Here is a 12,479-nt window from a genome sequence, read left to right on the forward strand (position 1 = left end):
GAGAGCACATCTAATGAAATACTGGTGTTACATGGTATGGTATACAGAAGGGGGCCTGTGTTCATACAATTCCCTTAATGTAAAAGGGAAGCTTTCAGGATAATAAAATGATAGTTTTGTGTGGGTGTATAAGACTTCCATTGATTGCTGTGCAGTTGTCTGCTTCACATACCTTCCTGCTTCCCCGAGATGACCTCTGCGTGGGAGTCAGAGAACAGAAAGTCATAATGTACCGGGATATCAGTCCGCAAATCTTCAAGTATGGCTTCCTGCTGGCTAAAACAAATAAATGCAGTAAGTACATGCAGGCTGCAGACATGAGGAGAAGGAAGGAGGCAGGTTCAGTTTTACCAAAAAATATACACCTCAAGCCACACAAAAGCAGAAGCTAAAGACAGCACAGTACAAAAAGTGGAGAACGTCTGATAATCCGTAAATTTACTAGGACATCTTTATCCATTTCAGAAATTGAAAAGAACATCTCTGCAGATATGCAAATATTTTATTTGTCACAGTTTTGTTTTTTACCAGCATGCCTGTTGTTGGGGCTTGTTCAGACTTCTACAATGAAAACTGCAGATCAAAGTGCAGTGGTGGAGCATCTTGGAGGACCATCAGTGTAAACCAGGGATCCTCAAACTACGGCCCTCCAGGTGTTGTAGAACTAAACATCCCATGAGGCATTGTAAAACTCTGACATTCACAGACATGACTAGGCATGATGGGAATTGTAGTTCCCGAACAACTGGAGGGCCATAGTTTGAAGACCCCTGGTGTAAACTATTCAAAGAACATCCAAAATACTTCATACAAAAGTATGGCAGTGTGGTGCCAAACACACCAAAGCCCCAACACTGATGCGTGTATGACCATTTTCCAAGCACTGGTCCAAATTTAAATGAGCCATAATGAATGGTAAATGCATGGTGGTGAACAAGAACTAAATCAGAGTCCTAAAGGAACTTTTCAGACTAGAATTGGGCTTTAATTTCCCTAAATTGCAGCAGACATGCATATCAAGAGCTTACTGCTTGGATAGCTCATAAATGCAAACAGCAACGTCAGTACCTAAGGTATACTTACTCATATCTTCTCCCACCATCAATCCCCCACTCCTGGTCAGTGGGACGATCCATCAAAAGAATAGACCAAAAGTCAAGCACATGAAGCAGGAGAAAGCAGGTCTAAAAGCGACCTCTAATCGGTGTTTGACTGTGTGTGTAAGGACCTCTAGATGCTTGCTATGCATGGCACACTACAGTTTAATGTAATTCAATAAAAATAGGTATGCTTTACATTGTACTTGTGCTTTTGGTGGCTTCAGACAACCCACTTCTAGCAAGAACAATGCTTAGAGGATCCTGATATATAATACCAATTATTTTATCCAGTCTCAACTAGGGTTCCTCTAGTGCAGGGGTTCTTAAATTGGGTTCCATGGATGGGTTTCAGGGGGTCCATGAGGGTTAGATAAAAAATAACATTTACAAACACTAAAATGGCCCTTCCCTTTTTCTCCAATCAAAGGTTTCCCATTGAAAGAAAATGCACCCTGTCACTGCTTATAGCGGCGACCCCTATGCGTCTCTTGACTCACTGTTGGCCCATGTTTACCATGTCATTTGTATCATCGTGGGAGTCCATCTGTTTCATCAGATTCACAAAGGGGTTCACGACTCAAAAAAGGTTAGAAACCACTACTCTAATTGTTGTTAGGGGTTCCTTGTACTGTGGCTGATTTACCTCCCTTTAGATGGTTCCTGCATAGTTCTGAGTCAAATGCCACTTGGCAGAGTCACAAGCTGGACACCAATGATATTTTTAGTTTTCTTCAGAGGTGACATTCTGATGACCAATGTGGGGGGGGGGGCATTTTTTTCACTGATCCATTTTGAAACAATTTTCAGGTCTCAGGGAACCCCTACTAAAATTAATTCAAGAGTTCCTCTGGAGCAAAAAGGCTGAGAAAGGCTGAATTAGATGCTTTCATTATTACATCCAACAAACAAAAAGATCCACCTGGCTGCAAACAGCAGCTCACAGTAGGGCGGTGAGCTACTTTTCGCAGCCAGAGAATACTTCTGTATCTTGTATGACAGACATTCTTGCTTTATTTGGTGGCTTTAGGCCAAATCTGGTCACAAATGATGAGCTTTTGGGCAGATCAGAGCAGACACCCAACTGCAAATCAATGTTCATGGAGAAGCTGATCAGCTGATGAAAATTTTGGCATCATCATCCCCTGAAAATGACATTGGCTTTTTCTGCTTGGTATAAACATGCATGTTCTGACAATGCAAGCTTGCATGTCTAAATTACTATCTGAAATAAACCCATCTATCCCAGATGAGTGTTGGCGATGCCTCCAGGCAACGGGCACTATGACCCATATTTGGGGCACGTGTCCCAAGATTACTCCTTTTTGGGATTCGATTTTAAAGCTGTATGAAAGGTTGGTAGGAGACAAATTTCCAATATGCCTCAAATGACTGTCCTTTCTATGTTCCCTGGTATTTACAAATGAATCAAGAAGAGCTTCATAAGACACTTTGTGACAGCTGCATGGCGGAACGCTGAACCCCCTTCCATGGCTGAATGGCCATGCGAAATGGATCAAATTGCCCACATGGAACATATGATTGCTAGGGAAAATTATAAATTGGACTCAAATAGGCACATGTGGATGGTATGGTGCCACTTCCATTTTTCAGCGGACTTTGACTCCTCTATGTCCTGAGCATAGATGGGGGTAGCCTAAAGAGACAATCTCGTGCCTAGGAGAATGGATAGCTGCACATCTCCTTACCCTTCCCCGATACTTTTATTTGCCCCTCCCCTTCCTTTTTTCTCCTCTTTTCCCGCCTTATCTTTTGGTTAATTTAATTTATGACTAGTGTATTGGTTCACGGTTTGATTTCATTATTCACTGAGCAGACATTCTAGTATATGTTGTACCGTATGTTTGTTAACAGTGCTCAAATGATACTGGATATGCCTGCTTTTTAGTCATACAAAGATGGTCTTTAAATGCCATGCCATACTAGGGCTATCTTCTTATGCCTTGTTTTTCATGTGTAGGAGGATTATGTACTTGCACTTGGTCTGACTTCTGATACTTGTTCACTTTTGTGAGCCCTGTGTTGTGCTTGTTTTATGTGTATGCCAACTTTGTCTTACACCTCCGGGGCTTTGTACCTTTTTGTTGTACACTTTTGTAATCTTTAATAAACAGATTAAACCTAAATTACTATCTGAAGGAGAAATTACATTTAAAAAACTACTTTGTGGGCTCACATCCAATTGGTGTATGGCCACCTTTAGCTCCAGTAAATGCTGTGGGGTTGATTTACTAAAACTTGAGAGTGCAAAATCTGGAGCTGCCCTGTGTATAAACCAATCAGCTTCCAGATTTGTTTGTCAAAGCTTAATTGAAGCTGCTGAAGTCGGAAGCTGATTGGCTACCATGCAGAGCTGCACCAGATTTTGTACTCTCCAGTTTTAGTAAATCAACCCCTTTGAATCTGCTAAGTATGTTTATTGGTGGAACTGCGCACTAATATTTGTACTACTCTGCAAATTAATCTGTGATATATGATGAATTATACAGCAGGTATTTACCAGGGTCTCCAACAGCAATGCATGGTCCTCACCACATCAGCAAGACTGATTGATTGCTGATGGATACGAGATAGCTACGACTGGTAAGGTCTATTCCAATAACATCAGAAGATATTCTGCTCTTTAGTGGCCAGCCCACTCATATGCAGGAGGAAAATAAAGTCTTAGATATTTCAATTACTGTGAGGATATAGTGAGATAAGCCGCCTTCTGACCAATGTGTAAAGTTATTTTGTTAATTTGCAATAGGACCAGAAACATTTTAATTCAGTCTACAGATAGAATGGCTATTCTCACCTCTCAGTCAGGATTCGGAGCCCTGCTGTGCAAAGGATATAAAGCGGGGTCTCTTTGTGCTTATCCCGCGGTATATGGCTGGCAGCGAAATTGAGCAGTGGAGAGATGTAGTCACTGGCTTTCTCCGGGGTGGTGGCAAGCTCTGAAATACCTAGAAGAAGACAGTTGGCAGGTCAAATAGGTCTGTCTGGGATGCTTGGTTCCTCAAGTTATTCCAGCAATGTGTGACAGCCAATGTACTCTGGATTTGTATGGCTTGTTGGAAGGAAAGCATTTGGCAAGTGACATTTCACGGAATTTAGGATTGGTTGTGTCAGTGTAAAATGTTCTAAAGGCTGACATTTGCGCCCTCGAAAATAGATCATCCATAGTACTTAAAAAACACACAAATATTCTATACATACACACACAGCTAAATATTTACACAGGCTCATACCTACAAACCGCACTGAACTACAAACATGCAGAAATAGAACAGTTTGCACAAACATGGTGGTTGTACCTTGACCTAGAGACATGGGTGAAGGTGAAGTCTTCCCATTACTTTTAACTGGTTTGATAGTCACGAAAATTGGAAAATGAATCTTATGCAAAAATACTCTCTGTTGTGTCAACAATTTGGTATGAGGCATTGAACCTTGATCTTTAAATTGCATTTAGTATTAACATTTAGAGTACAACACATTTGGAATTATTATTTTACCGAAAGTCATTTTAGGCCTCTTTCACACGGGCGTTCCGTATGTCCGTATATCACCCCATCCGTTTGCGGGTGATATATGGACATAATGTATGTCAATGGGATTGCGGATGTCAGCGGATGACCATCCGCTGACATCCGATTTGCGTCCTTTCAGTTCTGTTCCGTTTCTTGGAACGGAACAGAACCCTATTTTTCTTCCATTTAAAAAACGGAAAGGACGCAAAATCAGATGTCAGCGGTGTCATCCGCTGACAACCGCAATCACATAGACATACATTATGTCAGTATATCATCCGCAAACGGATGGGATGATATGCGGACATACGGACCGGATGACACAAGTGTCATCCGTGTCCGTAAAAAAAAAAAAGTGACTGAACGGACTACAAAAACGGAGCGCCCGTGTGAAAGAGGCCTTAACTTTCACAATCTATGTGCTTACTGGGCCTTATTTTCATTATTGTGTAACATACAGATTTTCAAGTTGACCTTCTAGTGATATCTGTATTTTAACTGAAGCACGTACATCTGCTGAGATTTATAAAATGAACCAGGTACTCATCAAGTGCAAATCAAGCTGACTCCCATTTAATTGCATCTAAATCCAAAAACAAAAATGCAATGGGGTTGATTTACTAAAACTGGAGATTGCGAAATCTGGTGAAGTTCGCTTAGAAACAAACTAACTTCCAGTTTTTTTTTTGTCATAGCCTAACTGAACAAAAGCTTAGAAGTTGATTGGCTACCATGCAGAGCTGCACCAGGTTTTGCACTCTCCAGTTTTAGTAAATCAACACCTATATATTGTAATTGGGAAAGCCGATAACCTTGTTTGAGATTTCAGTTCAGAACACAGGTGGTTATAAGGACACTGGATTTCTATCCAGATCTTCTGTATTTATGCATCATTGCAAAAAATGGACTTGGCATGATAAATGAAAACTAACAAAATCACAAGATATTACGTATGTTCATGGCTTTACCTTAAAAAAAGGATTTACAACCTTTTTGTACATCTGCAAATCCTGCATCTGCAATAATGGACATCCAACTATGTAACATTTTTCAGTCAATTTAAACCACTTTTCATCCAACGGGAATCACACATAAGACTGTAAGTAACTGACAGACACTTGGGGACATGATTACAAAGCAGAGAATGTGACTTTCACCAAACATTCTCTGGTCAAATCAAACCTGGAACATGCACCTGGAAGATTTAACTGCAGTAAATGTTTTGTGAATGCCAGATTCACTGCTTTATAAAATACACCCCTGAGTAAATCTACCACCAATGAATTTGACGGACCACAAGAATTCAGTCAATTGTAGAGTAAAACTGGGCAATAAATTAGGAGCTTTAAAGATTGCCACATGTCCACATGCTTATACAGTGAGGGAAAAAATATCTGATCCCCGCTGATTTTGTACGTTTGCCCACTGACAAAGAAATGATCAGTCTATTATTTTAATGGTACATTTATTTTAACAGTGAGAGACAGAATAACAAAAATATACAGAATTTCAAAAAAGGTTTAGCCCCGGTTCACATTTGTGCGATCACGGAGATTGCATGTAATTCGGAGCGCACTGCTCCTATATTACATGCGATCTCTGTGCGGTACAAATTTCAGCCATACAGTTTGTATGGCTGAATTCGCACCGCATCCGCACTTCACGCACAGGACCCTTTTTTCTATCCGCAGCAGAATCGGATCGCATAGTGGTTCACTCTAGTGCGATCCGATTCTGTGCGAACTTGCAGATCGCACTGCGATATGCGACCACAACTGGGGGTGTCGTTAACTTTTTATTGACACCCCCAGCGTATTGCATATGGCAGTGTGAACTGCCAGGGGTGCGGATGCGATGCGGGATCACGCTGCATATTTGCAGAGTTCCCGCATCGCACAAATGTGAACTGGGACTCAAATTGATTTGCATTTTAACCACTTCTGGACTGGAAGGTTTTACCCCGTTAATGACCAGGCCATTTTTTGCGATTCGGCACTGCATTACTTTAACGGACAATTGCATGGTCGTGCGATGATGTACCCAAATAAAATGATTTCCCTTTTTCCCACAAATAGAGCTTTCTTTTGGTGGTATTTGATCCCCTCTGCAATTTTTATTGTTTGCGCTATAAACAAAAAAAGAGCGACAATTCTGGAAAAAAAAAAAAAAAAAGATATTTTTTTACTTTCTGCTATAAAACATTCCCAATAAAAAAAATTTTAAAAATCAAAAATGTTTTCATCAATTTAGGCCAATATGTATTCTGCTACATATTTTTGGTAAAAATAAAACCCAAATAAGTGTATATTGATTGGTTTGCGCAAATGTTATCGCGTCTACAAACTAGGGGAAAGATTTAGGTAATTTTTATTTATATTTTACTAGTAATGGCGGTGATCAGCGATTTTTAGCGAGACTGCGACATTGCGGCTGACAGATCTGACACCTGACATTTTTTACACTTTTGGGGGGACCAGTGACATTACTACATGTTAGATATTTATTCCAAATTCATAATTTGGCACTTATTGGAATTATATTATATTCACAGCAAGCTTGCAAAATATATGTGATTTTATGATTAATCATAGTATTAATATGTGTGAATGACCTTGATCCGGTGATTAACAATGAGATTCTTCATATGAGCTGAGGTAGTAAAATGTCAGATAATTCTGGAGTATGTAGCAATAAGTTGGAAGATGACATATAAGGTATCTTGTATAGAATATCATGGGAAGTCAAGAATAGGATCCATGTAATACTAGGAATATACATATATTAGTTTAAATAATGTTAGTTAGGATTAGTGTAATCCCAGTCATAATTAATCGTATTTGTATGTATTTACTTAATGTTATACAAGTCGTATAAGTTGGTTATAGGGCTGGGCGATAAAACGATACCGATATGTATCGCGATAGTCACGTGATCGATAGCAATAAAAAAATTGAACGATTAAACGTTCGATATTAGAACTTGAAAGTACTATGTTTTTTTCGCCTTTTTCCGCTTGTGCAGCCAGCCCCCGCGTAACTACACACACCCTGGGGCTCCAGCCAGCTCGTAGTCCGCCGCACAGGAACCGAACTCCCCAGTAACGGACCACCGCCGCGCCTGGATGTGACGTCAGCTGCGGGCGGTGCGTCTGTACAGGGGCTGCGGCGCGCTGTGATAGGTACAGAGAACTCCCTGGCCTGGATGTGACGTCAGACAGCTGCCGGGAGAGGAAGCGGGCGGTGCGTCTGTACAGGCCAGGGGATGTGATAGGATAGGTACTATCACAGCCCCTGGCCTGTACAGACGCACCGCCCGTTTCCTCTCCCGGCAGCTGACGTCACATCCAGGCTGGGGAGTTCTCTGTACCTATCACAGCGCGCCGCAGCCCCCTTACAGACGCACCGCCCGCAGCTGACGTCACATCCAGGCGCGGCGGTGGTCCGTCAGAGTGTCAGACACACATATTCAATGCTTCTCCTCCTCAGTCCTCCCTCCACACAGTGAGCTCTCCTCCCTCCCCGCCCAGCCCTAGTTGCTAGGTTACCAAAAGAGGAAGGTTAAGTTTAAAATAAAAATGTTTAAATGTAACATTTTTCTCCTGGTCCTTATTTTAAATGGGTAATAAAAAATATCAATAATTATCGATATCGACCGATATGAAACACTGATTTCGTGATACAGTTTTCAGCCATATCGCCCAGCCCTAGTTGGTTATATGTGTTACTTTTGTGTAAGATAAATGATGGCTATATGGTGAAACATGACATTAACCACATTAGAGGACAAGAATAGTGTTACATGTGGGCTTGTCAATAAAAGACCATATATGACTTTGAGCTTAGTACCTCCTCTTGTATAGAACAACTGAAGTTAGCAGAAATTATGTATGCCATACAAGGCTTGGAGTATTGAAAGTTCATGACGTCTACATGTAAGATAATTTGCCAGGAGATTTGGACCTCGGCAGGATACACACACACAGACTAGGGAAGATCACACATATCACATCCTCTCCACACAAATCTATTCATAGTCCTTTTTGACAACTTAAGCAGGTGTTTTGCTCTCTGAAGCCTAAACGTCATTTCCTGCTTCTAACTAGACTTGAGATTTACACGGAAGAAGGACACAGAGGAACACACATGTCTATATTGCCATGATTTCAAGCTTGACATTTTTTTCCATTAAGTATTGTTTTTATTCCTCATATTTTTACCTACACTGAACTGAACTGTTATACCTTTTACATTGTATTGTTGATGCCAAGTGTGTTTGAATAAAATCACACTTTGTTTTTAAAGTCAGTCTGGCTATCAATGCTATTCAAAACGAAACGCCTAAAGATATTAGAATATTAGATATATTCTATATTTTACACTACAGTAATCAGTGCTAAAATATGCACTGTTACTGTACTAATGAGACTGGCAGGGAAGGGGCTAACACCAGGGGTGATCAAAGGGTTTAATGTGTCCCTAGGGGGTGCTTTCTAACTGTGTGGGGGATGGGCTTACTGAATGAACACATTCACCAGATGACTGATGACTGGAGACTGGTGTTCCTAAATAAAAGGAACACAGGATCCCTGTGTTCATTACTGACAGAACAGCGGTCTGCCATGTTTACAACGGCAAACCACCGTTCTGTCTCCACAGTGAGCGATTGCGGGTGTCCGGTGGACATCGTGACGGCTGGACATCGTGACCGCCGGACACGCTGATTGGCTCCCCCTGTAGCCAAACTGCACGTGCGCGCACCCCCACTAGCGGTCCCGCAAAATGACGTACAGGTTTCAAATACTTGTTTCACACATTAACCACTTGCCGACCAGCCGTGGTACTTATATTGCGGCAGGTCGGCAAGTGGTTAATGTGTGAAATAAGTATTTGATCTATCAATCAGTAATATTTCTGGCTCCCAGGTGTCTTCTATACGGGTAACGAGCTGAGATTAGGAGCACTGATAGGATATTGATCTCTCTGAATTCAGATTTTATGCAGAAGTTAACCATTTACATGTATTTGCAATGCTTTTTGGAACTAAGGTTGGAGAACTATTTAAAGCTTAGGATTCTGTGTAACAGTATGAAGTCAGGAAATGGCTTGCATAAGAAAGAGCAAGTGTCTAGCCGACCACAGATGTACAGACTTATATAATGTCTTTAGTAAGCAATATTGTTTGACAGAATCTATAGTTAGATTTCTAGTAAGATGAACACACAGATAGGGAGGTACTTCAGGGGGTAAATGCACCCACCCATAGGAAGGGAATTATGTCCTATCAAGGGATATACAATGAGTGGGTGCCACCTTCATTGTCATGTGATATCCTATACTGTGCATCATCATATTCTGTATTGTGTCGTTATGAACCCTATAAACAGAGGAAAGACGGAAATAAAATTTGAGTGTTGTACCGACCCTGATTGTAATGTATTCTGTCTGTGTATAGCACTCCCCGCAGGGTCTCTGAGAATGCTGAACTGAAGGTAAGAGGTTGAATACAGAAGGTAAGAGGTTGAAGTAAGGTTGAGACTAGTTAAAAGAGAGATTAAAAGGTAATCTAAACAAGGTATATTACTCCCTTAAAGGGAGTGCTCCTAATCTCAGCTTGTTACCTGTATAAAGGACACTTGTCCACAGAAGCAATCAATCAGATTTCAAACACTCTACCATGGCAAAGACCAAAGAGCTGTCCAAGGATGCCAGGGACTAGATTGTAGACCTAAACATGGCTGGAATGGGCTACAAGACCATCACCAAGCAAGTTGGTGAAAGGGTGATAACAGTTGGTGCGATTATTCTTAAATGGAAGAAACACAAAATAACTGTTAATCTCACGCGGTCTGAGGCTCCATACAAGATCTCACCTCGTGGAGAATCAATGACCATGAGAACGGTGAGGAATCAGCCCAGAAATACACAGTAGGATCTTGTCAATGATCTCAAGGCAGCTGGGATCATAGTCACCAAGAAAACAAATTAGTAAAACACTATGCCATGAAGGACTGAAATTCTGCAGCGCCCACAAGTTCCCCCTGCTCAGGAAAGCACATGTACAGGCTCCTCGGAAGTTTGCTTATGAACATCTGAAGGATTCAGAGGAGAACGAAGTAAAAGTGTTTTTGTCAGATGAGAACAAAATCAAGCTCTTTGGCATCAACTCAACTCGCCATGTTTAGAGGAGAAGAAATGCTGAAGACTAGGACAGCAAGAACACTATCCCCAATGTCAAATATGGAGGTGGATACATGATGCTTTGGGGTTGTATTTCTGCTGAGGGGACAGGACAACTTCACCACATCAAAAGGGATGATAGACAGGGCCATGTACCGTCAAATCTTGGGTGAGAATCTCCCTTCCCTGCCTCCCCCACAGCCAAGGCAACAAAGGAGTGGCCCAAGAAGAAGCACATTAAGGTCCTGGAGTGGCCTAGTCAAACTCCAGACCTTAATCCCATAAACAAAATATGTGGAGGGAGCTGAACCATGACTTGGAGAGGATCTGCAAAGAGGAATGGGACAAAATCCCTCCTGAGATGTGTGTAAACCTGGTGGCCAACTACAAGAAACATCTGACCTCTGCGATTGCCAACAAGGGTTTCTCCACCAAGTACCAAGTCGTGTTTTGCGAAGGGGTCAAATACTTATTTCACTCATTAAAATGCAAATCAATTGATAACTGTTTTGAAATGTGTTTTTTTGGATTTTTTTGTGATTATCCTGTCTCTCACTGTTAAAATAAACCTACCAATAAAATTATAGACTGATCATATCTTTGTCAGTGGGCAAATGTACAAAATCAGCAGGGATCAACTACTTTTTTCCCCTCACTGTAGATATGATCATTATTATTGATCATTCAATGAAACTAAAATGGTCAAATTTAAAAATAACCGTAAACAACATTCACTTTTTTTAGTGAATGATCAAATGGAAATCTGTGTGTGTTAGACAATCGATCGTACACACTAATAAAAAAATTATTATAAACCGCAGACCCTCTATTTGATTAGTTTGAAGTGAGCTTCTGATCAATATTGAAACTGCCAAATCAAATCGGCCATGGTGGAAATTTTTTGATAATTCCTGATCAATCAAATGAATATCTGTGTGTATCACTCAACCAATCATAATACAGATCAATAAAATGATTATTTTTAATAGATCACTTTTCTTATAAATCGTATTTTCTATTGATACCATATGCATGTGCTTGTTCATACCTAGATCAATCACAAATTGATATGTGAATGGCCACCTTGCAGCGGTTGTAAAGCTTTAAGATTTATTGGCTTAAACCTTCTGTGCTGCAGCTCCCCCCAGACCCCCCCTTTTTCTTACCTGAGCCCGATCTTATTCAGCAATGTGAACGATTGCAGCGGCTCCAGCCACTGTCTCTCTCCTCATTGGACAGATTGATAGCAACAGGAGCTATTGGCTCCCGCTCCTGTCAATCAAATCCAGTGACACGGGAGCGGGGGGGGGTGTCAATGGACGCAGCAGCGGAACTTGGGAGCGAGCACACACAGGTGCCCCCAGGGAAAGCAGGGCACCCCAAAAGAAGAGGATTGGGGCTGCTTTGTGCAAAACGATTGCACAGAGCAGGCAAGTATAACATGTTTGCTCTTTTAATAAACAAGAGTTTATAAGACAGTTTATTGAAAGATTAAACCAAAAACTAAAACAACTATGGCAATTTTGTAGAAGGTGATCAGGCTTTTCTGCCAGGCTAGATTAGGGCCTCTTCAATCTCATTCCAAACCCACCATTATATACAGTGGGGTTGATTTACTAAAGGCAAATATATTGTGCACTGCAAGTGCATTTGCTCTAGATCTGAGTGGA

The 12,479-nt window shown here is 41.1% G+C and overlaps 1 protein-coding gene across 2 annotated transcripts in view; it reads right to left on the bottom strand.

Annotated features, from left to right (window-relative positions):
• ENTPD4 (ectonucleoside triphosphate diphosphohydrolase 4) overlaps window positions 1-12,479 on the bottom strand; it is an 86,605-nt gene that overhangs the window by 31,313 nt on the left and 42,813 nt on the right. For both annotated transcript variants that reach the window (XM_082253161.1, XM_082253160.1), the window contains exons 5-6: window positions 3,916-4,066; window positions 173-276 (exon numbers count right to left, since the gene is read on the bottom strand). In XM_082253161.1, coding sequence (XP_082109287.1) covers window positions 173-276; window positions 3,916-4,066 — 255 coding nt within the window. The remainder of the gene's footprint in view (window positions 1-172; window positions 277-3,915; window positions 4,067-12,479) is intronic.

The sequence above is a fragment of the Pelophylax lessonae genome, assembly GCF_965119305.1.
Source record: "Pelophylax lessonae genome assembly, chromosome: 4".
In the NCBI taxonomy this organism is placed as follows: domain Eukaryota; kingdom Metazoa; phylum Chordata; class Amphibia; order Anura; family Ranidae; genus Pelophylax; species Pelophylax lessonae.